Raw genomic sequence first — 25,593 nt, 5'->3', positions numbered from 1 at the left:
TATATACAATAGAGGTTTAAATAGTCTTATACAATAATGTGGTTTGATAATATTGCAACTTGGTGCACAAACTCTTTATCTCTATGGACCAAACCGAAAGTTGCTACACATTTGTCATGGGCAGCTGGTTCCTACAGCTTTGATTTAATGATAGCCTTGCTGTGGTATACACCCAAGAGTCCATTGACGAAAGTGATGAATGATGATGCCAGGAACAACCTGTTTTTTTGGGTAAGTATGCAAAACGCCTTCAGTATAAAATTTTTTACTTGAGTGGAAACCACTAGAGAACCGTGTGTGAAAGCCTGGTTGGCTGGTGAAAAAACCAGAACTATTGTTTGTCCACTACCGAGTTGTGTGTTCCAGTCCTTATAGCATACCGATATGGTTTAAATTTCCATAAGTGGAGGTCTTCATGAAGTTGTTCTGTTCTTTCTTTTGTTGAGCCAAAAAAAAAATCTGAAAAAAGGGTTATTTGAGGTTATTGTGCTATTGCCGCTGCTTATAATTTTCCTGAAGAGAATGATATATAAATATGAATAAAAATATCATGGAAGGTTCTCCTCCAAAGCCCTCTATATAGCTGTTTAAATTTTGGCATTATTCTTGATTTATAGGTGGGGTTGGTGTAGACTTTGTTCTTATCTTTGCACCCCCATCGACAAGAATCCTCATATTCAACGAACTTTTATTCCCCACCCTGCATATTGGGGTGTCGGGGGCGGGGTTTTTCCTCTGCCTCCGTCCATACAGGGGTGTGGTACCTCTTCTGTTGGCTGGGGTGCGAGGGTAGACCTCCATCCGTCCCCACCCCCGCATCCCCCTACTGGGCCTTTGGCCTAGTACAGTTTTCTGGACTCTAAATGGCCTATAATCCGTTTTCGGGTCACTTTGAGTCCAGAATTTAACTTAAAAAATATATAGATTTAAAAATTGAAAAAAATAATATATATATATGTATAGAGAGAGAGAGAGATTGAACTATTAAGTAGATATTAAGTTTTAATTATTAACTAAGTAATAATCATCACTAAGACACTAAGCTAAAATAAGTAGTTTACAATTATACAAATTAAGAGAACTAATAAACTATTATACTATTACAAACTCTCCTAAAAAAATTTATATTACAAATTGTACAATTAACTATTGTAGCAACATTACAATTAATTGTAAATTAACAAAAACATAATTTTTCAATTTGATCAATTTGATTTTGGGATGGAGCCGTGGCACTGAGTTCACTGAGTGGTGAGTTGTGTCGACTGCTATGAGACTGAAAATCAAGATCATAAAAGTTAATAAGTTATAAAACCTAAAATATTAATAAGTTAAAAATAAAACAAATTAGAATTAAAAAGTTATAGATATGAAATAAAATTTTAAATGTAAAAAACAATTAAGGAAGAAATTGTGCAAACCATGGCAATGGTAGGTCCAATACAAAGTCATACTGCATTGGAGGTAGTCGTAGACGCCGTCTCATGTATCACTATAAGTATTAAATTTGAAATCAAATTAATGAAAATAAATAAATTAAAATAAGAACATTCGAAATATGAATTGAAGTTTCCTTAGTCCAATTCTGTGTGCAAATCAAAGCCTCCACAGTGGCAGGAGCTAATGAACTCCGAAATGAATCTAATACATGTGCTCCAGTGCTAAAGGCCGACTCTGAGGCTACGGTGCTAACAGGGATGGGCCAAAAGTGTGCCGGCTATGTCTCCAAGGATGAGATACTTCACAACATTCATCTTCCACCAACTTAATATATCAAAATCTCGTGAAAATAGTAGAATTTATGCTGCTAAGTATCTGTCTATCTCTGACTGAGCCTCTAGAGAACCCCAGAGGAAGGGGGTCTGCTCATACCTCCCACCTCACTCCAATTTACGTCTTTTCCCAACCTCGCCTTAGGAAATTGTGAGCCTGAAACTGAGGGGGTAGGTGTAAGTGCCACAATATTACTACCCCGCAGGGTGGAAAACTCATCAAATAATCTATCAAGAGTTTTCCGAACCCTTGATGCAATAAGCTCCACCCATACTTGCCCGTACGCAAGGCCCAATCCAAATAGCATGCCATCTAACTTATATCTCGGGTCAAATACGATAGCTACATATAACAAAATATTAGCCCTAGTTAAATCTCTCCAATACTTGTTGTACTTCGTCCCCATAATCAATGACATCTCCCGCAACCTAATGTGACCACCTGCGATCATGTCATCTAATTCTTCTTTTACCATACATATTTGCTGACATACAATATTGGATGTAGGGTACAAAGTTACAGATAGTCTCGTGGTAACATCGTAAAATAGTCTCAAAAACTCTACAAAATAGCTACAATTTTCCAATCATCATCATTTACGGGTTTCCCCAATCCCCTGTGATCATCAAAATGTTTAACATATTAGATGTTTTCGTCACCCAATAATACAAATGCCAGCTTATATTCTTGGGTCACCTCCAACATAAAAAATGTTGAGTTCCATCGTGTAGGCATATCAGTACAAAGACCCTTCTTAGATGTTAGGCCCGCAGATCTCACAGCAACCTTGAATTTCTCCAACCTTGAAGTAGAAGATCTCACCCATCTCACAGTAGTCCTAACCCAAGCAATCGCGTCATGAAGATCCCTTAAACCATCAGTGACAATCAGATTCAGAATATGTGCCGCACATCTCACATGCAGACACTCACTACCCATGAGTGTCTTATTTGCCTCTCTAAGATAGGTCGTCAGATGTCCCAATGCAACATCGTTAGACGAGGCATTATCGACTGTGACTGTAACAACTCGGGTCAACCTCCACTCCTTTATTACGGCCTCCAAAGCCTTCCCAATTGTCTCATCCTTATGATTAGTGATTTTACAAAATCTTATAATTTTCTTTTGCAATGTCCAATGACAATCAATAAAATGCACAGTCAAAGACATATAATTAAAATTTTGGACCGATGTCTAAGTGTCAGTGGCGAGACAAACAAATTGATCCGCCAATTTACCCCTCAACTTCTCATTTTCAATGTAAAAATATTTTTTTACATCCTTTGTCATCATGTGGCGAGAATGATTATTAAACCTTGGTTCCAAGTAGCGAGAATACACTTAGAACCATTTCCCATCAACAAGTTGAAAATGTAGCTCGTCTATAATGACCATACGAGTTAGGTGTCTTCTACACTCATTGGGATCATACTTAGTATACCTCCTCAAAGTTGCACTCCCACTAGTCTCATTCGCCATTTTTTGAAGTCTAATTTCTAGCCTAAATTGATTTTTCTCTTATAATGATCTTAATATTTGATTTTTTTTGCATTGCTCTTCTAAGTGCACCTTTAATTGTGAGATGTCATGTTTCTTATAGTAACATCCATAAATTTTTTCACAATGGTTACACTTGACTTGGGGGTTACTTAGGTCACCACCCTCTAGTTTGGTGAAATGACTTCAAACTATTGAAACGGGTTTCTTGCTGGGCTTGGGGGCGGGGCAAGGTGCCGTAGGGCTAGAGGTAGGGGTATGAGTAGGAGGTGTAGGGGTAGGGGTGCCCTCAGCCTAGAAATGAGAGCTCGCACAAGAATCTGCTGGTATTTCCATGAACTCAAATAAACAAGAAATATGAAATTATAGAAACTATAGCAACATGCCAAACAATTAACATCCTGATGATCTTTAATTTCGGACACGACAAAAAAATAAAAAAAATATCATGATTGAATGGATCAGAACTACTACGAAAACACGATAAAAAAATAAAAAATATTGAATACTTTGGTTATTTTTATTTTTCCTTCATGGATATATTATATACACTTTTAATTTTTTTTAAATGGATTTTATGCATGATTTCTAGGTTTCTAGCTACTCATCGATTACAATACTTCAGCCTTTAGGTGTGTATATATATATATATATATATATGTGTGTGTATATATGTTGAATACTTTGGTTATTTTTATTTTTCCTTCATGGATATATTATATACACTTTTAATTTTTTTTTAAATGGATTTTATGCATGATTTCTAGGTTTCTAGCTACTCATCGATTACAATACTTCAGCCTTTAGGTGTGTATATATATATATATATGTGTGTGTGTGTATATATGTTGGTGGCAGTGTCTGAATATTTGTTATATGTGTAGTAAAGTATATTAACAATATAGTTTGTTAGATTTGAAAGAATATAAGCATAACAGCTATATAATGAACATAAAAAAAAAAGTAGAATAAAAAAAAGTATCACTTGACATTCATATATATATATTTCATCTTAATTAATTATATTGTATTTTGAAATATCCTAGTTTGAGATCAGTGTTAAAGTTGCCTCAATACCATGGATATTATATTGTTTTTATGCTCATAGATTGTCTTGTATCTGTCGTTCATCTCTACTCCATTTCACCAGGTTGATTAATGTATACATGTCTTATATATAGGGTCTTTTACGGGGGTGTTTATGATTTAATTTAAACAATTTATTACAAGTACAGATAGAGAATATTGATTAAATAGTAGTGATGAATCTCATGAATGGGATATTGGCAGTTACAAGAAAAAATAAAGTGATATGGAAGTAGAATATGGGATCATCTTAGGAATCTTGAAGTGTTGTACCTTATGGTGCCTGCAAAATACTAAAAGAGAACGGTTCTCTATTTGATGTTGGAAACAGTATCATTCTTAATGGATTTAAAATTATCTCCAATAAAACTCTGAACTTTGTTCTGCAAATTAGATTGCAAACATGCCGTTTCCAAGTGTGGATAATGAATTCGGATTGGAATCCTAAATTAATTTGACACAAATAATATCATGATTCAGTGATTCTCACACATTACATAATGCAAACACACAAAAAAAAAACAAAAACAAACGGACGAGAGTCATTCAAAGTTCAAACCACATGCACAATCTAAGCTCCACAGTACACAATTCACAAAATCTCATCCTCCATCTCCGATAAACCCCATCATTCCTCCAATCTTCATTAAATATATAAATCAAAAAAAAAAAAATTAAAATTTTGAATTTATGGTTTCTTACCTTCGGTGACGAAGATGAAGAGAGAAGGACGGGGTGCAAGTTGTGCAATGGCGACGGCAACGGCGATGCAAAGAGAGGGACCGGGTGCGAGAATTCAGAGAAAGGGAGAGACTGAGAGCGAGGGAAAAGTGAGAATGAAGAAGGTTCGGAAATCGGGAGGGGGGCCTGGGGGTGGGTTTTGATATAAACCCAAGCATGAAACGATGTCGTTTCACGCAAGGGTTTTTTTTTTTAAATATATATATATATATAAATCCATGTGGGGCGGGGCAGGGGTCACCCTCATCCCACCCCCGCCCCCAGAAGTTGGCTCAAATGCAGGGGTGGCCTCGCCCCCCGCATCTGCTGGATGGGGTGATCTACCCTGCTGCACGAGGGCGGGGCTCCGCTGCCCACCCCTAACTTGGCCTCGTTTGTTTTTACAGATGAGTTGAGATGAGATAAGTTGAGATAAAAGTTGAAAGCTGAATAAAATATTGTTAGAATATATTTTTTAATATTATTTTTATTTTGAAATTTAAAAAAATTCAATTGTTTATTTTATTTTGTGTGAAAATTTAGAAAAATTGTAATAATTAGATGAGATGAAATGAGATGAGAATGGTTGTAAAAACAAACGAGACCTTAATCTCTAGCTGAGTGCAAACTTTGTCTCATGGGCCCTCACAGACTCGGATAGACAAATAAAATGCTTACACACAACACAACTCTTTCTGAGTTCTCACATAGGGTTGTAATCGAGCCGAGTTGAGCTAAGTCAATTTTTGGTTTGTCAAGCTCGGCTCGACTCAAAATATTCGAACTCGAGCTCGAAATTTTTATTTATTCTTTATTCGAGCTCAACTTGGTAAAGTAAATTTCCAACTCGAGCTCTTTCATTTTTTATTTTTTGAATAAGATTTAATAATTAATAAATTAGATAGATAAAAAAAAAAAATCTAATATTGAATTTGTATGACAAATAAATAAAACTTCTATTGAATTATAAAAATTTATAAATTTATAAATAACTGATATTTATCCATAATAACAATATCTTATATGCCTACAGAAATTATTAATACATATACATAATATGATAGCATATATCTACTTCATATATGATTCTCACATATTAGTATACGAAATTATTAAATTTTATCGAATAATTATTATACAATTTATAAAATATAACTATGAAGTATATTTAATATATGCACATAAGTAATTAGGTTACATATTATATATTTAATTATAAAAATGCTATTATTATATTATTATTTAATACATATATATGTGTGTATACACATAGGTGTATGTATATATTTATCAATATATAAATAAGTTTTAATTGAGTTGAGCTAATGAATCGACTCAGGCATAAACGAGCGAGTCTTAACGAGCCTTAGTCGAATTTTATCAGGTATATATCATTTACTAATTAAACCGGTATCTACTTGTTCAGGTGAGTTTTTTCTTTTTTTAAGAATCGAATTCAATTCGAGTTTCATTGGACGAATACCGAGCAGAGTATGCTTCAGCAGTCCCCTCACGGTCACAGCACAGCAGTTTTTGCGAAGGCAGAAGAGAGTCGGTGAGAAGGACCCATCCCATTTTGCTTTGTCCTACCGCGTTGGCACAAATGCTTTTCTTTCCTTCTTATCTACGCCTATTCCCCGTCACTACGTAATCAAATCTTCGATCCCATATACAAAAGAACCACCAAAGTTGTAATTGGAATTTGGAAATGAGTGGCACTACAGCCACCGAAAAATGGTCGCGAAGGATGTCCCGAAAAAATTGGGAAATGCTGGCCTGTAGTCCACACTCATCTACAAACGTGTATATATATGTACCTCAACCATTGCTCCTCCTCGACACTCGTAACAAAATGGCCGTCTTTCTTTGCTTCCTTTTCTTTCTTATTTCATCTGCAACTGCTTGCGAACGTTGTGTGCACCAAACTAAGGCTGCCTATTTCAATCCAGCTTCAGCACTTTCATGTAAGATGCATTTTTTTCCTTTTTTTCATTTTGTTTTATCGTCTCTGTTTGATTATTTTGATGGATAGTCGTGTGATAATTCTCGGCGAAATTGAAAAAGTAACACTGACCCAGATTTTATTTTTGGGAAATACTAAGCGGGCCTTTCTTGTTTTGTGGATTTGATGCAGCTGGGGCTTGTGGGTATGGTCCCTTGGCATTAGGCTTCAACAGTGGACGACTTGCAGGCGGGGTTGCTTCCCTTTACAAGGATGGAGCTGGTTGTGGAGCATGTTTCCAGGTGAGTATATATATTAATCACCTCCTTTCTGTTGTTTCCTAATGCTTTTACCGAGTAAACTTGTTTTGATCGGTGGCCACGTTTGGCAGATAAGATGCAAGAACACAACTCTTTGTACCGGAAAAGGGACTAGAGTGATTTTGACGGATCGTCATGACAATAACCAAGTAGACTTTGTTCTCAGCAGCAGAGCTTTCACGGATATGGCTCAAAAAGGGATGAGCCAACACATTTTGGAACAAGGGATCGTGGACGTGGAGTACAAGAGGTAAGGACCTCACTCTTAGCTCCCACTTCAAGTCTAAATCATAAACAATTATTGACTTTTTTAAACCCTGCCCCACTATATGTGGTTTTGTTACATCCAGCACGTAGAAAAGTCCAGATGCATGTGGACCAACTTTAAATAATACCAGTCTCAGCGGGTCAGCCATTGTCCCCTTGGACAAAAACCAAGCACATTAATTTAATGTTATTAACGGTCCAATATGCATAAAATAATCTTATGAATCTGCATCATCAGATGCTTTGGAAAGAAAATGGCATAACACCATACCTCGAGCACTAAAATCCAATCTTCTTGGTTGCATAAAACCAGGGTACCTTGTAAATACGGGAATCAGAATTTGACCGCGCGAGTGGAAGAATTAAGCCTAAGACCGCATTACTTGGCAGTCAAATTTCTGTATCAAGGTGGTCAGACAGAGATAGAGGGTGTGGATGTGGCTCAGGTGAGCCAAAAGCTTACAACTTTTGACTTGTTAAACTATTTAACTGTTCAAATTTAAGGTAACATACTGATCCCGAAACATTATTGCAATCTTCCTAGGTTGGTTCCTCGAACTGGGGTTTCATGAGAAGAAATTATGGGGCAATGTGGGACACAAGCAGAGTGCCATCTGGGCCGCTGCAATTCCGGTTTGTAGTAAGAGCTGGGTACGACGGGAAGTGGGTTTGGGCACAGCATGTTCTCCCTTCTGACTGGAATTCGGGAGCAATATATGACTCAGGAGTTCAAATAACTGATATTGCACAAGAGAGCTGCTCTCCATGCGACAAAGAGAACTGGAAATGAGGGAACTTGGCCCTGCTGGGGTGAATATATGTAGGTCCAGAAAAATTATCTTAGAATCTCAGGAAATAAGAACACGAACTGGAATGGCTTTCAACTGCGTTTGGGAGTTCTGAACTTCATTTTACTAGGACAATTTTCTCACCTTTCACATAGGATGTTCTTAATGTTGTCTAACATATTTCGATGGTATAATAAAATATCCGAGATTCCTCCCACCTTGTTCCTTTCCGACTCCCTCTGATATGCGTACCTATAATGCATATGAATGATTAGCAATGCGCCGAGAGGGAGTAAAAAAAATAAACTAAAAGAAAAAATAAATAAATAATAAACTAAAAGAAAAAAAAAAAAAAAACTTTCGACGCACAAGTATTAGCTGTTTATAATATGGACAGGACGTGGTGTCGAAATTTGACAGGAAACCACCATCATACTGCACAGTTGCCACTTTTTTTTTTTTTGATATATGCACAGTTGCCACTTGGTACTTTGGATGAGAAATTGCTTTGAATGCGAGAGCATGATGGCTATAGTGAGCATATGTAGGCCAATACCCCAACATTTTAGATCAAAGTGTAAACCTAAACTTTGCTGGACCACGCCACACATCCAGTCTGGCAAGCTGGAGTGAGCCATGTTTTGTCCTGTTTTTTTTTTTTAATTGAGCATGCAAATATTTGTTCATAAGGGTACTATCAGAAAGGGAATTCTAGAGGTTGGTAGAGAAGTGGAAGCAACGGTAGATGCAAAACTGAGGCAGCGGGCAAAGGTACATGCTTAACTGCTGGTTCAACTTTTCTTTTTCCCAAATTGTGAAGTCTAGAACACAATCTTCAGATGAGAAGAGGTTAAAGAGGTTAAAACAAAAATAGTAGTTATTAGTTTTTTTTTTATTATTTTAAACGGATGTTACCTTTCATTAAGAGAAGACTTACAAAGTTGACTTCATAAACAAGTCAATTACAATCGTTAATATCTTCCCAGTACACTTTCGTGACTGACATAGTCTAATCCAGACAGTAAATCTTTAAAGACCTAAATCTTAGAAAAAATACTACATCTGTCCACGACAGAGGTTACAAAGCCCCATACCCCGACTAAGCAGGGTAGGATATACCAAATCCCACCAAACCCCGTCAACGCAGAGGGGGGATTACTACTCCATTCGGACCAAAGTCTGAAGGCACTACTTTTTTTAGATTTTTATTTATCTAGAAATTACATTATACAAAAGAAAACTACAAATAAAACACTGCACAAAAAAGATAAAGCAATGCACAGAGGCTGCTGTGGCACTTGTAGTACACGCGCCACTCAGGAAAGAGAACCAACAGTTGACCTTGGAGATCCCGGACTCACAGACTCCAGAAACGCCGCGTGTGGTGTTGACAGAGGGCTCCCCGGTGGTGCGTGAGACCCACGCTCCAAATGACGCCGGAAACTTCGACCCGCGTGTGCGGGCTACTCGCCGCTCCGTTTGGTGCCGAATTCGGTGGTCTTGAAGATCTGCGGTTGGACAATATCATGGCGGGGCGCGTGCTGGCTGTGGGTGGCAGGAAGTTCCAGATCTGTGATTCTCTCTTATTCTGCCTGAAAATACATAAAAACAAAATACTATAAAGAAGAGAAGGGAGGGAGGAAGGAGGAGGGAGGGAGGGGAAAGGAGCCGAAGCTCCCTCCCCTCTAGCCGGAATCTGTGAAGTAAGTTTTAGAGAGAAGGAGAGAGTTTTAGAGAGAATCGCAGCTTGTCTGTGAAGTAAGCTAGTTACGCTATCCAAGCTCACTAGAGCTTATGTCCAAGCTCAAATTGATTTGGAAGGTAGAAAAGTCAAATATTAAATGGTACTTCCTGTTCACCAAGAGCTACGTCATACCTTATGGAATGTATATCTTTCTATTTTCAGCACCTTTTAGCTTGCTGCCTAAATTTTTTTTGGTATTTTGCAGGTTCATCATACTGCTACGCATTTGCTACAAGCTGCACTTAAGAAAGTTGTAGGCCAGGAAACATCACAAGAAGGTTCATTGGTTGCTTTTGATCGTCTCAGGTTTGATTTCAACTTCCACCGACCACTTCATGAGAATGAGATTGTGGAAATCGAAGGAATTATCAACAGATGGATTGGCGACACAACACTTCTTCAAACTAAAGTCATGCCTCTTGTTGATGCAAAAAGAGCTGGGGCTATTGCAATGTTTGGGGAAAAATATGGAGAAAAGGTTTGAAGCTTCAAAGTTTTAATAACAAATTTTTGCATACATTAATAATGGCTTACCTTTATACTCATTCCGCTGAGCTTCTTCAAAGTTGATCAGTCTTACCATTATATGGTTTGTGGTGAGCATGATGAGAGAGTGATCAAAAGTAGGATTCTAAAGCATAACTAACTTCTTGGCCAGGAGGACCATATTTTATTTTCTCTCCTCTTGAATTTTCGTGTTTCTTACTCTCAAGTGATTGCCTCTGTAGTATCTGTTTGGTACAAATGTTTTACTCCAAACGATCTCAGAGGTCGTATTGTCCGGACAGGACATTTACTTATTTCAACATTCAACAGGACACTTTGGATATCCATAGTGTCTGATACAAAACCTTTTCATTCATTTCTGTTTTATAGTACTTTGATTGTTATAGGTACGTGTTGTAGAGGTTCCAGGTGTATCGATGGAACTATGTCGTGGGACCCATGTCAGCAATACATCTGAGATACGTGGCTTCAAAATAATCTCAGAGCAGGGTGTAGCATCTGGAATCAGGCGATTAGAAGCCGTGGCTGGTGAACCTTTCATTGAATATGTCAATGCGAGAGATTACCATATGAAAAACCTGTGTTCCACTCTCAAACTATGTTTTTCTTTTTTATTTTATTTTACAATTGTTATTAATTGCAAAACTTATGTGAGCGTTTTCTTTGTTTTGCCGTATCCTTGAAAAGAATCATGTCTGTTTTTAAGAGAACCATTTATTTAACGTTCATCCCTCTGCTAGTAACACCAGTTTTATCGTTTGTGTGTAACCGTGAGTTCAAACTTTTGATAGAATCCCCAAGTCAGTGAGAATTTCTGACTGTGGGAAATTAAAAAATAGAACTATCATCATCAACCTCCCTCCAGCTCCAGCACTTCTATAATTTTAATTTGTTTATTGTAACAGATGATAATGGAAATCATACACATCAATTCCTCTGTGATCACGGCTGAGCATCATTCCTGGCGTTAACTCTGTTTTACTTACCTATTGTTGTTCCTTGTAATATTCTGTACAGCAGAGCATCATTAATGTGTTCTTTCCTTTTATGATTGTATTAGCTGTGTATATATACTCATTATGAATACAATACAAATGTGACAGTTTTTACAATACACACAACTGTGTTCTATAATCTTATATGGTATCACAGAGCCATTCTCTCTTAAACGAGTCGATCTTCTGTTTCTTACTTCTGCTATGGCTTAAACATCCAACTCTGTCACCAACTCTAATATTCCCACCCCTCCTCCCGAGACCAATATCATTGCCATTAACGCAAATGCTCAGCTTCCATACAAGCTGACCTCCTCCAATTTTTCTGCATGGCATGCTCAACTTGACAGCCTTGTCATTGGGTATGATCTACAAGGTTTTATCAATGGATCTCATCCTTGTCCCATACTTGGGAGTTCCCCCGCTGCAGAGGTTCTTGCTGCTCGCAATCGCTGGATTCGCCAAGACAAACTTCTCCTCAATGGCATTTTCGCTTCAGTCTCTGAAAATATCATGCCACTTATTGCTGCTTCAAGCACTTCCAGAGAAGCTTGGCTCAAATTGACCCGGCTTTATGCAAATCGTTCGCGAACGAGGGTCATGCAACTCAAGGACACGCTAGCGTCCTTGAATCGTGGCGCCAAAAGCGTCACAGACTACCTTCAGCAAGTCAAGTCCACCGCTGATGAACTAGCACTAGTGGATTCACCTCTCACTAATGACGATCTCACGCTCTACATCTTAAATGGCTTGGGATCTGAATATCGTGATATTGCAGGATCTATTCGCACCCGTGAAAATCCTCTCACCTTTGAAGAGCTGCATGATTTGCTTGTCAGTCATGAGACCTATCTTCATCGTCTTGAGACTATGCAGCAAACCACCATTGCTACTGCCAACTATCACCAGAAGAAAGGTTCCTCTTCCTCATCTCATCGAGGCAAACCAAACCGAAGCAGTACCAACTCGCGATCTCATCAGCGATCATCACAGCAACAACACTCCAATTCCTCTTCAAACAGGTCCTCCATAGTGTGCCAGTTTTGTGCTACACCAGGCCACACGGCTCGCCAATGCAGAAAATTTTGGAATCCATCTTCTCCAACTGCAAACTGTGTTGCTACTGGTTCCTCTGCCGAAAAACCTTGGGTGGTTGATTCTGGAGCATCTCATCATATCACGTCTGATATGTCCAAACTCTCTATACATTCAGAGTATGATGGAACCGATGAGGTCATAATAGGTGATGGATCAGGTTTGCAAATTTCCCATATTGGTACTGTCAAATTTCAGTTACCTACTCGAAGTTTGGTTCTTACCAATACTCTTTGTGTCCTTGAAATTCATACTTTTCAAGTATGGCTTTGAGTTGAGGAAAAATAGTGGAAACCTCAGATTTGAGTTTCATGGGAAAATACCAGCAATATTTGGTGTGATGATCAACAAAAAGAACATAGTATCTATATCCTTCAAGAGAGATGTGGGGTGCAGGACCCCAAACATCAGTGAACAAATATTCAAGGGGCAAAGAACTCGAGATACTAGAGGCATGAAATGGTAACTTCTGACTTTTATTAATAGAGCATGAAGTACATAAGAAATGAGAGACACGATTATTAGCTGGTAATTGAAAAGCTTTAATTAAATGAGTGACAAGTTGCCCCTTGAATATTTGTTCACTGATGTTTGGGGTCCTGCACCCCACATCTCTCTTGAAGGATATAGATACTATGTTCTTTTTGTTGATCATCACACCAAATATTGCTGGTATGTTCCCATGAAACTCAAATCTGAGGTTTCCACTATTTTTCCTCAACTCAAAGCCATACTTGAAAAGCAATTCTCTCTTCCTATCAAACATCTCTACTCCGATAATGGAGGTGAGTTTGTTGCACTCCGAGGCTATCTCAGCCATCATGGAATCAGTCATCTCACAACTGCTCCCCACACTCCAGAACAAAATGGAGTGGTTGAACGCCGTCATCGGCATATTGTGGAAACAGGAATGACTTTACTCCATCAAGCCCATCTCCCCCCCACATACTGGAGTTTGGCATTTCAGGCTGCCGTCTACCTCATAAATAGAATGCCCACACCCCTGCATTCTCTCAAATCTTCCTTTCAACTTCTGTTCAAGTCTCCTCCAAATTATCTCAAACTTCGGGTGTTTGGATGCTTGTGCTTCCCCTGGCTTAAACCATACTCTCACCATAAATTGGATTCCAAGTCCCGACCATGTATCTTTATTGGTTACTCTACCTCTCAAAGTGCATACAAGTGTCTCGATCCCACCACTCATAGGATTTTCTTATCACGTCATGTGCGCTTTGATGAGACTGTTTTTCCTCATCTTTCCACCTCTCAAACTTCTCCACCACTTCAATCCGTGGAAACACCTCCACCACTTCTGACACTTGCCACTTCTGTGCCTCATGGTCCATCTATCTCGGGTTCCATTTTGGAAGATGCTGGCCAACATCAACTGCAGTCCGTGCCTTGCACTAGTGTCACCCCTCGGACTTCTTCCTCTGATAGTGCTCCATTACCCATGGCTCCTACCACTGAGCAGGTTGTTGACACACGGCCTCCTCCACCAACTCGCATGGTCACACGCTCCATGAATAACATCCATAAACCAAAAAGGCTCTACCTTGCTACCAAGCATCCCATTCCATCCACCTTGGAGCCCACTGGTGTTCAGAAAGCCCTCAAGGACCCTCATTGGCGCCAAGCCATGAGTGACGAGTTCACGGCCCTTGTACGTCATGGTACCTGGAAATTGGTACCTGCTAACAAACGGCAGAACTTAGTTGGATCAAAGTGGGTTTTTCGCATCAAACGAAAATCAGATGGCTCCATTGATCGCTATAAAGCGCGCCTTGTTGCGAAGGGATTTCATCAGCGTCCTGGACTCGACTACACCGAAACATTTTCTCCTGTTGTAAAGCCAGCCACTATCTGAATTATTTTATCACTTGCTGTAATGAATGGCTGGTCCCTCCGTCAACTGGACGTAAACAATGTCTTTCTTCATGGCAAGTTAACTGAAGATGTATTCATGGTCCAACCCGCAAGTTTTATTGATTTAGCCTATCCTTCTCATGTTTGCCACCTTCAAAAGTCCATCTACGGACTGAAACAGGCACCGCGAGCCTGGTATCGTGCTCTGCATGACTGCCTTTGTGGCCTTGGTTTTGAAAAATCTGCCTCGGATCCCTCTCTATTTATCTATCACAAACACAACATTGCTGCTTACTTTCTTGTGTATGTTGATGATTTGATCCTCACAGGGAATGATTCTGGCTTCATCACCACTATTATTACGACACTTGGTGCTCAATTCTCTCTAAAAGGCCTCGGGCCACTTCATTTCTTTTTGGGTCTTGAAGTTATTCCCACTTCTGATGGTCTCTTCCTTACACAGCACAAATATGTGCATGATCTTTTGTATCAAACAGGCATGGAAGGTGCTAAAGAGGTCACGACTCCTCTGGCCACCTCAACTCGACTTCAGCTCAACGATGGTTCAAGTCCTGCAGTTAGCACCACCTACCGACGTGTCATTGGTGCACTTCAGTACCTTGCTCTAACTCGTCCGGACATAGCTTTTCCTGTCAACAAACTGGCTTAATTCATGCACTCTCCTTCTGAAGTTCACTGGACAGCAGTTAAGAGACTTCTACGGTATCTCAAACATATCATTTCTCATGGCATTCAGCTTCGTCGCTCAACTACACCTCAACTTCTTGCATACTCAGACGCTGACTGGGCAGGGAGTATTGATGATCGAACCTCTACCTCAGCTTACATTATTTTTCTTGGAGCTAATCCCATCTCCTGGTGCACGCGGAAACAACGAGCTGTGGCTCGTTCATCTACCGAAGCTGAATACCGAGCACTTGCCAGTACAACATCTGAACTTGCATGGCTTCAATCACTCTTCCGTGAGCTTCGCATCACCATCAAGTCATCCCCAAAAATTCTCTGTGATAATATTGGTGCCACTCAGCTGAGTCTCAATCCCGTGCTCCACTCAAAGATGAAGCACATTGCCATTGATTTTCACTTCGTACGGGACTATGTTAGCAAAGGACTACTGCAAGTTGCTCATGTGTCTACCCATGACCAGCTTGCTGATTTAATGACCAAAGCCTTATCACGCCCACGTTTTCAATTATTAAGATCCAAGATTGGTGTCACTAATGGGAGCACCATCTTGAGGGGGCGTAACAGATGATAATGGAAATCATGCACATCAATTCCTCCGTGATCACGGCTGAGCATCATTCCTGGCGTTAACTCTGTTTTACTTACCTATTGTTGTTCCTTGTAATATTCTGTACAGCAGAGCATCATTAATGTGTTCTTTCCTTTTATAATTGTATTAGCTGTGTATATATACTCATTATGAATACAATACAAATGTGACAGTTTTTACAATACACACAACTGTGTTCTATAATCTTATATATTGTACTATTCATTCTATAGGATTGGCTCTCTCTTCTTTTTGGTCCTCAGTTTTTGAATGCTGTATGGTGCCTTAGACATCCATTCATGACTAGAACAAGAATCTCTAATATGTTTTAGAGTTTCCTTTTATAGGTGAGGGCTGAAGAAGTAACAATCAGGGTAGAAAATCTCTTAGAGGAGTTACGGATGGTAAGAAATGAAGTTTCTGCTTTGCGAGCCAAGGCAGCAGAATACAAAGCATCAACCGTTGCGAGCAAGGCATTCCCAGTGGGCAGTTCAAAAAAGATCATGTACGTATCTGCCTCCATACATACATGGTTACAGTTGTTCATATACATATGGATCCCTCAAATCTGCCCTCTCTGTCCCACCCCCACCCAATAAAAACACCTTAAAAATAGAAAAATAGAAAAAAAAAAATTTCACGAAGAGAAAAACTAAGATATGCAAAATAGGAACAGTGAGAAAATTATTCATTAAGATATGCACATTATAGCCCAAGATACACCAAATTATTCTTGATATCGTATTGATTGCATCATCCTCATTTGTAGTCCTTGAAACCTGTGTGAGCTTGTGAAGTAGCCAGATGCACCAAATTTTTCCTTGTCTTCTGCTCTTTCAGTATTTTCAAGACGAAATATAATCTCAAAAGTATCACATAACACTTCCATGTAGAAAGCGTTATGATGTTTAGCATATTTTTTTTTTTTTTGGGTCTCTGAAAAACTTCCGTTTCAGGATATTAGTTGAGTGCATGGATGATATTGACGCTGATTCACTGAAAAGTGCGGCTGAATATCTGGTGGATGTACTACAAGACCCAGCAGCTGTGGTATTGGGTTCATGTCCAGGTGAAGGGAAGGTTAGTTTGGTTGCCGCATTCACTCCTGGAGTCGTGGATTTAGGAGTACAGGCAGGGAAGTTCATAGGACCTATAGCTAAGTTGTGTGGTGGGGGAGGGGGTGGCAGGCCCAATTTTGCTCAGGCAGGCGGGAGGAAACCTGAGAATTTGTCAAGTGCCCTAGACAAAGCCCAATCAGAGCTTGTCTCAATCCTGACTGAGAAGGCAAGCTGACATCTACGCTTATTTGATTGAATTTCCCTGTGGAAAGTTTACACAAGCACAACTTTTGCTCCTCAAGGCCGCTGTGCAATTCTTTGTTTACAACTGCTAAGGTTGTGCGTATTTGCATCTTTTCCTCACACAGAAATGGCTGTAGATTGTGACAATACCCTTGGAGTAGGGGAAAGAAAGATACACTATAGCCTGTATAGATATGCTTCATTGGCTCCAAACAATTAGGATCTAGTCTTTCACTCCATTATAGCTTTATCGCAAAACTCCATTTTGTAGCAGGACCTAAAATCTGGGTCATGCAATTGTCATGAGGTGTTGAACCTTGGACCTCAAAGGGAGTGATACTCCAAGATCAAAACCTTCATCACTTGGGCCAACCCCTTAGGATTTTTATGCATATATATTGTCTACAATAGAGGTTTAAATAGTCTTACACAATAATGTGGTTTGATAATATTGCAACTTGGTGCACAAACTCTTTATCTCTATGGACCAAACCGAAAGTTGCTACACATTTGTCATGGCCAGCTGGATCCTACAGCTTTGATTTGATGATAGCCTTGCAGTGGTATACACCCAAGAGTCCATTGACGAAAGTGATGAATGATGATGCCAGGAACTACCTGTTTTTTTGGGTGAAGTATGCAAAACGCCTACAGCATAAAATTTTTGACTTGAGTGGAAACCACTAGAGAACCGTGTGTGAAAGCCTGGTTGGCTGGTGAAAACACCAGAATTATTGTTTATGCACAAAACAACTGTTAATTATCCACTACCGAGTAGTGTGTTCCAGTCCTTATAGCATACTGATAGTGGAGGTCTTCATGAAGTTGTTCTGTTCTTTCTTTTGTTGGGCCAAAAAAAAATCTGAAAAAAGGGTTATTTGAGGTTATTGTGCTATTGCGGCTGCTTATAATTTTCCTGAAGAGAATGATATATAAATATGAATAAAAATATCATGGAAGGTTCTCCTCCAAAGCCCTCTATATAGCTGTTTAAATTTTGGCATTATTCTTGATTTAGAGGTGGGGTTGGTGTAGACTTTGTTCTTATCTTTGCACCCATTGACAAGAATCCTCATATTCAACAGACTTTTATGAACTTAAATGTTCTTTCCTCTTTGTTCTTGGACTTGGGAGTTGGGACCATACGCGTGAACACCTCAGCAAAAGCACACAAAATTCCTCTTTCTTTTTCTGTTTTGTTTTGTTTTGTTTTGGGGGACAAAATCATATTGTAAAAAAAACAAACAGTTTTAAGGGTTATTACTTATTTGGCAAATGAGATTACTTTTATCTTAAAAAAAGTCACTTGGCCTCGTTTGTTTTCACAAATGAGCTGAAATAAAAGTTGAAAGTTTAATAAAATATTGTTAGAATATATTTTTTAATATTATTTTTTTTTTAGATTTAAAAAAATTGAATTTTTTATTTTATTTTATATAAAAATTTAGTAAAGTTGTAATGATTAGATGATGTGAAATAAGATGATAATGGTTATGAAAACAAACGAAACCTTAATCTCTAGCTGAGTGCAAAATTTGCCCACGGGCCCTCACAGACTCGGATAGACAAATAAAATGCTTACACACAACACAACTCTTTCTGAGTTCTCACATAGGGCTGTAATCGAGCCGAGCTGAACCAAGTTGGTTTTTGGTTTGTCAAGTTCGGTTCAACTCAAAATATTCGAGTTTGAGCTCGAAATTTTTATTTATTCTTTGTTCGAGCTCAACTTGGTAAGTTAAATTCTTAACTCGAGCTCATCTTTTTTTTTTTTTGAATACGATTTAATAATTAAAAAATTAGATAGATAAAAAATAAAAAAAATCAAATATTAAATTTGTATAACTAACAAGTAGAATTTCTATTAAATTTTAAAATTTTAAAAATATATAAATAATTGATATTTATCCATAATAACAATATCTTATATGCTTACAGAAATTATTAATACATACACATAATATGATAACATTTATCTATTTCATATATGATTCTTACATACTAGTATACGAAATTATTAAATTTTATCGAATAATTATTGTACAAATTATAAAATATAGCTATGAAGTATATTCAATATATAAATATAAATAATTAGGTTACATATTATCTATTTAATTATAAAAATGCTATTCTTATATTATTAGCTAATACATATATGTGTGTGTATATATACATAGATATATGTATGTTTTTATTAATATATGAATGAATTTTAATCGAGTCAAACTAATGAGTTGACTCATGCATAAACGAACGGATCTTAACAAATTTTAGTCGAATCAAATCGATTTTTGTCGAGTATGTATCATTTACTAATCAATTTGGTATTTATTTTTAGAAAAGAATTTTTTTTTTTTAAGAGTTAAATTCAATTCAAGTTTAATTGAATGAATACCGTACGGAGTATGGTTCAACAGCCCTCTCACAGTCACAACACAGTTGTTTTTGTGAAGGCAGAAGAGAGTCGGTGAGAAGGAACCATCCCATTTTGCTTTGTCCCACCACGTTGGCACAAATGCTTTTCTTTCCTTCTAATCTACGCCTATTCCACGTCACTACGTAATCAAATCTTTGATCCCATATACAAAGAGTTTTCCATACTGTTAAGAGCATTAATATTCATCTATGCATAGATATATGTAAAATCATCTATTTTGTCATTAATTTTTTGTTAAAATCAATTTTTTTATATATATTTTATAATTAGTATCTACTACTTATATTTGATATTAATAATACAAATATAAGAATAAAAAATATAATTTTTTTATATATTATATTAAAAATATAATAAAATGAAAAAATATATATAATATATTATAATAATAAAATGAATGTGTAAGTGAAGATTTGTTATGTTGTTGAAGGAGAGAGAAAATAAAACGATTGTGAGAGAGGGAGTAGGAGGAGAGAGAAATAATGATTAAAATATGATTTGTAGGATGAATAATGATTATTTAAATTTAGATAAATACTATTTATAAATAGTTAAATATTTAGATATGTATAAATTAATATAAAAGATTTTAAGCCCATATTATTATGTAAATATAATTTTGTATACATATATTATATATATATATATATATGCATAATATTGAACTAAAAACTATAAAAGTTGTAAGTGGAATTTGGAAATGAGTGGGCACTGCGGCACCGAAAAATGGTCCCGAAGGATGTCCCGAAAAAATTGGGAAATGCTGACCTGTAGTCCACACTCATCTACCAACGTGTATGTATGTATTATATATGTACCTCAACCGTCGCTCCTCCTCGACACTCGTAACAAAATGGCCGTCTTTATTTGCTTCCTTTTCTTTCTTATTTCATCTGCAACTGCTTGCAATCGTTGTGTGCACCAAACTAGGGCTGCCTATTTCACTCGAGCTTCAGCACTTTCATGTAAGATGCATTTTTTTTCCTTTTTTTCATTTTGTTTTATCGTCTCTGTTTGATTATTTTGATGGATACTCGTGTGATAATTCTCGGCGAAATTTAAAAAGTAACACTGACCCAGATTTTATTTTTGGGAAATACTAAGCGGGCCTTTCTTGTTTTGTGGATTTGATGCAGCTGGGGCTTGTGGGTATGGTTCCTTGGCATTAGGCTTCAACAGTGAACTACTTGCAGGCGGGGTTGCTTCCCTTTACAACGATGGAGCTGGTTGTGGAGCGTGTTTCCAGGTGCGTATAGATTAATCTCCTCCTTTCTGTTGTTTGCTAATGCTTTTACCGACTAAACTTGTTTTGATCGGGGGCCACGTTTGGCAGATAAGATGCAAGAACAAAACTCTTTGTACCGGAAAAGGGACTAGAGTGATTTTGACGGATCGTAATGACAATAACCAATTAGACTTTGTTCTCAGCATCAAAGCTTTCACGGCTATGGCTCTACAAGGGATGAGCCAACACGTTTTGGATCAAGGGATCGTGGACGTGGAGTACAAGAGGTAAGGATATTATATCTCACTCTTAGCTCCCACTTCAAGTCAAAATCATAAACAATTATTGACTTTTTTAAACCCTGCCCCACTATATGTGGTTTTGTTACACCCACCACATAGAAAAGTCCAAATGCACGTGGACCAACCTTAAATATTACTAGTCTCAGCGGGTCAGCCATTGTCCCCTTGGACAAAAACCAGGCACATTTAATGTTATTAACGGTCCAATATGCATAAAATAATCTTATGAATCTGCATCATCAGATGCTTTGGAAAGAAAATGGCATAACACCATACCTCGAACACTAAAATCCAATCTTCTTGGTTGCATAAAACCAGGATACCTTGTAAATACGGGAATCGGAATTTGACCGTGCGAGTGGAAGAATTAAGCCAAAAACCACGTTACTTGGCAGTCAAATTTATGTATCAAGGTGGTCAGACAGAGATAGTGGGTGTGGATGTGGCTCAGGTGAGCCAAAAGCTTACAACTTTTGACTTGTTAAACTATTTAACTGTTCAAATTTAAGGTAACATACTGATCATGAAACATTATTGCAAGCTTCCTAGGTTGGTTCCTCGAACTGGGTTTCCATGAGCAGAAATTATGGGGCAATCTGGGACACAGGCAGAGTGCCATCTGGGCCACTGCAATTCCGGTTTCTAGTAACAGCTGGGTACGACGGGAAGTGGGTTTGGGCACAACATGTTCTTCCTGCTGACTGGAATTTAGGAGCAATATATGACTCAGGAGTTCAAATAACTGGTATTGCACAAGAGGCCTGCTCTCCATGCGACAAAGGGACCTGGAAATGAGGGAACTTGGCCCTGCTGGGGTGAATATATGTTGGTCCAGATTAAGTAGCTTAGAATCTTCGGAAATAAGAACACGAACTGGAATGGCTTTCAGCTGCGTTTTGGAGTTCTGAACTTCATTAGCTTAGAATCTTAGGAAATAAAATATCCGAGATTCCTCCCACCTTGTTCCTTTCCGACTCCCTCTGATATGCGTACCTATAATGCATATGAATGACTAGCAATGCGCCGAGAGGGAGTAAAAACAATAAACTAAAAGAAAAAAAAAAAAAAACTTTCGACGCACAAGTATTAGCCGTTTATAATATGGACATGACGTGGTGTGGAAATTTTACAGGAAACCACCATTATACTGCAGTTGCCACTTGGGACTGAGGATGAGAAATTGCTTTGAATGCGAGAGCATGATGGCTCTAGTGAGCATATATGTAGGCCAATACCCCAACATTTTAGATCAAAGTGTAAACTTAAACTTCGCTGGACAACGCCACAAATCAAGTCTGGCAAGCTGGAGTGAGCCATGTTTTGTCCTTTTTTTTTTTTTTTTTTAATTAAATTGAGCATGCAAATGGGGTTGGAGGGACAGCCAAAAAAGAAAAATTCTTCTCATCAATTACTATTTATCACTCCACATTATAAAAAACACTCTTACACCCTATGAAAACATCCTCACACCCTATAAAAAAAACTATAGATATAGAAGTGTGAGAGTGAATAATAATTGATGTATAATATTCGTCGCTAAGAAAATATAGAACTGAAGTAAGCCGTGCTTGCTGTGTATAGCATCTCACCTTTGACTTTCTTACTCTAATTACTATTTAGGACAGGTTTGGAGGGTGAGATGAGAATTTTATATTTTATTTTAGTGTTTAAAATATTATGTTTTAGTATTATTATTGTATTAGGATTTAAAAAAGTTGAATTGAGATTTGAAAAAGTTGAATTGTTTATTATATTTTGTATGGAGATTTGAAAAATATATAATGATGAGATGAGATGAGATGAGATGAGAATTTTGTGTCTCATCCCAACCCCAAACCTGCCCTTACTCTCATTAAGACATGTCCCAAATGTAGTTTGGACCTCTGAAATAGATATAAAAAGAAACTTTACAGTTATAGGACCCGAGGTCCAATCCATAACAACTAGAGACACTCACGCAGTCAAATTTCTGCACATGCAAAAGTCCTTAATTCTTGGCGCTTCCACCGTGTTTAATTAAATAAATTGGGTCTGATATGATTACTGAATAAAACTCCCAAAAGGCCTTTTTCTTAAACTTTATTGGGGACTACTCATGAGGCCCAAAACATTTAGCCGAACTTGGGCTAAAATGGATAATGGACTTTTTGAGCTTGGATCTTGATGTTATTACCTAGCTAAGCCCCATGCAGTATTGATCTCGTGAAATAATAGTTGGATGAGAATTAAGTAATTTCTTTTCCAATTATTATTTTTAGCTAAACAAGTAATGTTAGATACAGTCGTTGATTGTGAAGAGCTATATGATATAAATATATTTATTTATTTATTCTTAAAAAATTAACCGATACTTACATACTTCATGATTGTAAATATCATTTCTTTAGCCATATACCATCTTCTTTAATGTCAAACTTCGTGCACGAGTCATGACACCTAAATCATTAGATCAATTTGGTAAACCACCCAACCTAAATTTTCAACGATAGGCATTCACATGACAGATTCCGCTTCCAAGGTTGACTTACACAGCTACCAAAAGTCATTCATCACAAGCAGATATAACTGTCGAATGGGCGCGCGGGAAGAGAATGATTTCAATGAACAATAAAAGTGATTTTATATATCAATAAATTAAATGACAATTGATTACAATATGTAACAACTGTTATTGAGAATGATAAAATTTAGATTTCATTTAGAAAACTTGGAAATATTTCATAATTTTGTAAATAATAGTGAAATAATTTGTGAATAATAATGAAATATTTTAGTTAAAAAATTATTTGAATATAATTTATTATTACTATTTTATTTTAAAATTTGAAAAAACTGTATAATTTTTATGTTTTATTTTAAAATTTATAATGATTAAATGAAAAAATTGAAAATTGAAAATTAAACAATATTTTGTGCTTGAACCTTGAGTGCCGTTTGAAAAGAAAATAATGAGAATTTTTAAAAATTTATCATCTCATCTCATTATCCGAACAACACCTTACTAATTTGAAACAAAGTCATTTTCACCACGATCTCCATTATATGGTTTGGTTTGGCTTGCAGTCAGGTGCCAAATATTACATAAAACACCAAAATATTGCTAATATTATTCGAATTGAAAAGGATACATTCCAAGTTCAGATGGATCTGTCCAAAAGTTGAAATTAGGTATGAATCAATTGGGCATATCATTATCGTCACTTTTAAAGCTTAGGTAGGTAGCAAGAGCCATAATATATATTAATTAATATCGCATCTTTGACCTCTTCAATTTTGGGTCATGACCCTACTCAATACACCATTAGTACTGTTTCCATCCCTTGTCCTGAAATAAATTATAAAATAATAATAAAATATGCTCTAAAAAATATTTTTCATGCTGTGGTGTAAATCACTAATTCCATAGCCCTCTTAGCGCAAGACAACATGCACCTACCCTTATCATCTTCCAAAGCTTGGTGGACACCGAAACAATATGGGATTCATATTAAAATTAAAAAAAAATTAATTTTTTAATAATATAATTAATTTTTTTAAAAATAAATACGCACGCATCACTTATATGTTCTATGATTGTAAATATCATTTCTCAATATCGATTGCTAAAAATGTAACAATAACTGTATGAGAAAAACTCACGTGCAATTGGTGATACATTACCCATGTATACAATAAATATTAATTTAGTTTTTTTATTATTTTAATTCGATGACATATTATAATTTGTAAAGTTTTTAATCAGTAGAAAGTTTTTTAATACCTATATATATATATATATATATATATAATTAGGTTAGAGTCCTTTAATTCGCATGCAACAATCAATCGGTCGGATCACCATGCTTGCACGTCTTCACCATCCAGCTTTATCCTTTATCTTTACACTATGTATAATCGAAGACTGATCATGGTGCAGCAAAGAAAACTTTGATTATTTTAACGTAAAAAAACAAAAACATCAAAAACCTAGCTAAAAAGGGATCAATAAAGCCTTCTTCGAGGTAAGAGTTTTTTAATGTTTCATGGCAAGCTGTATGTGTGGGATTAGCCGAGTAGGTACTAGGTATATCATATGCAAGTGATATTTGGAAAGCGGAATGATTTCTATAAATTTTAAATAAATAAAGATTGTTTTTAATATTATTATTATTATTTTAAAATTTAATAAAGTTGAATTATTTATTATATTTTATATTAAAATTTAAAAAAATTATAATGATGAGTTGAGATCATTTTAATTTTAAAAAAAAAAAAAAAAAATTTATAAACTAGATTTACCTTTTTACAAAGGATGCACATGAGTCTTGTGATCTTGTCTATTTAAGATTAGTCTATTTCAAAGTTGTTCCCAACGTTACTCATTTAAAAAAGTTATGTGCATGTACCGATGTACGTAAACAGTACCACGTACTGGCCATATTGATATTA

General features: G+C 36.9%; 3 protein-coding genes across 3 annotated transcripts; all 3 read left to right on the top strand.

The window, feature by feature from the left end:
- Window positions 1–6,612: 6,612 nt before the first annotated feature.
- Window positions 6,613–8,684, top strand: LOC118343663 (expansin-like A1). Its single transcript, XM_018993645.2, has 5 exons — window positions 6,613–7,040; window positions 7,211–7,320; window positions 7,410–7,588; window positions 7,919–8,051; window positions 8,150–8,684. The coding sequence occupies exons 1-5, from the start codon at window positions 6,785–6,787 to the stop codon at window positions 8,393–8,395; spliced, it is 924 nt and encodes a 307-aa protein (XP_018849190.1). The 5' UTR covers window positions 6,613–6,784; the 3' UTR covers window positions 8,396–8,684.
- Window positions 8,685–16,269: 7,585 nt separating this feature from the next.
- LOC118344187 (alanine--tRNA ligase, chloroplastic/mitochondrial-like) lies at window positions 16,270–17,413 on the top strand. The gene is made up of 2 exons (XM_035684204.1): window positions 16,270–16,402; window positions 16,854–17,413. Exons 1-2 carry the CDS (start codon window positions 16,299–16,301, stop codon window positions 17,188–17,190), a joined length of 441 nt encoding a protein of 146 aa, XP_035540097.1. The 5' UTR covers window positions 16,270–16,298; the 3' UTR covers window positions 17,191–17,413.
- A 3,066-nt stretch (window positions 17,414–20,479) lies between these two features.
- Window positions 20,480–22,489, top strand: LOC109012139 (expansin-like A2). The gene is made up of 5 exons (XM_018993648.2): window positions 20,480–20,603; window positions 20,775–20,884; window positions 20,972–21,150; window positions 21,484–21,616; window positions 21,715–22,489. The coding sequence occupies exons 1-5, from the start codon at window positions 20,492–20,494 to the stop codon at window positions 21,958–21,960; spliced, it is 780 nt and encodes a 259-aa protein (XP_018849193.1). The 5' UTR covers window positions 20,480–20,491; the 3' UTR covers window positions 21,961–22,489.
- Window positions 22,490–25,593: the final 3,104 nt, after the last annotated feature.

This window comes from Juglans regia, chromosome 13 (genome assembly GCF_001411555.2).
Source record: "Juglans regia cultivar Chandler chromosome 13, Walnut 2.0, whole genome shotgun sequence".
In the NCBI taxonomy this organism is placed as follows: domain Eukaryota; kingdom Viridiplantae; phylum Streptophyta; class Magnoliopsida; order Fagales; family Juglandaceae; genus Juglans; species Juglans regia.
This window is presented reverse-complemented; position numbering and strand designations above follow the sequence as displayed.

What these genes read in the sequence shown, in the direction of transcription:
- LOC118344187 (XM_035684204.1), top strand. Translation starts at nt 16,299, where the DNA reads ATGGTAAGAAATGAAGTTTCTGCTTTGCGAGCCAAGGCAGCAGAATAC. An exon ending in GGCAGTTCAAAAAAGATCAT is followed by an intron (nt 16,403 to 16,853) that starts GTACGTATCTGC and finishes CTTCCGTTTCAG; the next exon opens with GATATTAGTTGAGTGCATGG.
- LOC109012139 (XM_018993648.2), top strand. Translation starts at nt 20,492, where the DNA reads ATGGCCGTCTTTATTTGCTTCCTTTTCTTTCTTATTTCATCTGCAACT. An exon ending in GTTGTGGAGCGTGTTTCCAG is followed by an intron (nt 20,885 to 20,971) that starts GTGCGTATAGAT and finishes CACGTTTGGCAG; the next exon opens with ATAAGATGCAAGAACAAAAC. An exon ending in TGGGTGTGGATGTGGCTCAG is followed by an intron (nt 21,617 to 21,714) that starts GTGAGCCAAAAG and finishes CAAGCTTCCTAG; the next exon opens with GTTGGTTCCTCGAACTGGGT.
- LOC118343663 (XM_018993645.2), top strand. Translation starts at nt 6,785, where the DNA reads ATGAGTGGCACTACAGCCACCGAAAAATGGTCGCGAAGGATGTCCCGA. An exon ending in GTTGTGGAGCATGTTTCCAG is followed by an intron (nt 7,321 to 7,409) that starts GTGAGTATATAT and finishes CACGTTTGGCAG; the next exon opens with ATAAGATGCAAGAACACAAC. An exon ending in GTGGACGTGGAGTACAAGAG is followed by an intron (nt 7,589 to 7,918) that starts GTAAGGACCTCA and finishes GCATAAAACCAG; the next exon opens with GGTACCTTGTAAATACGGGA.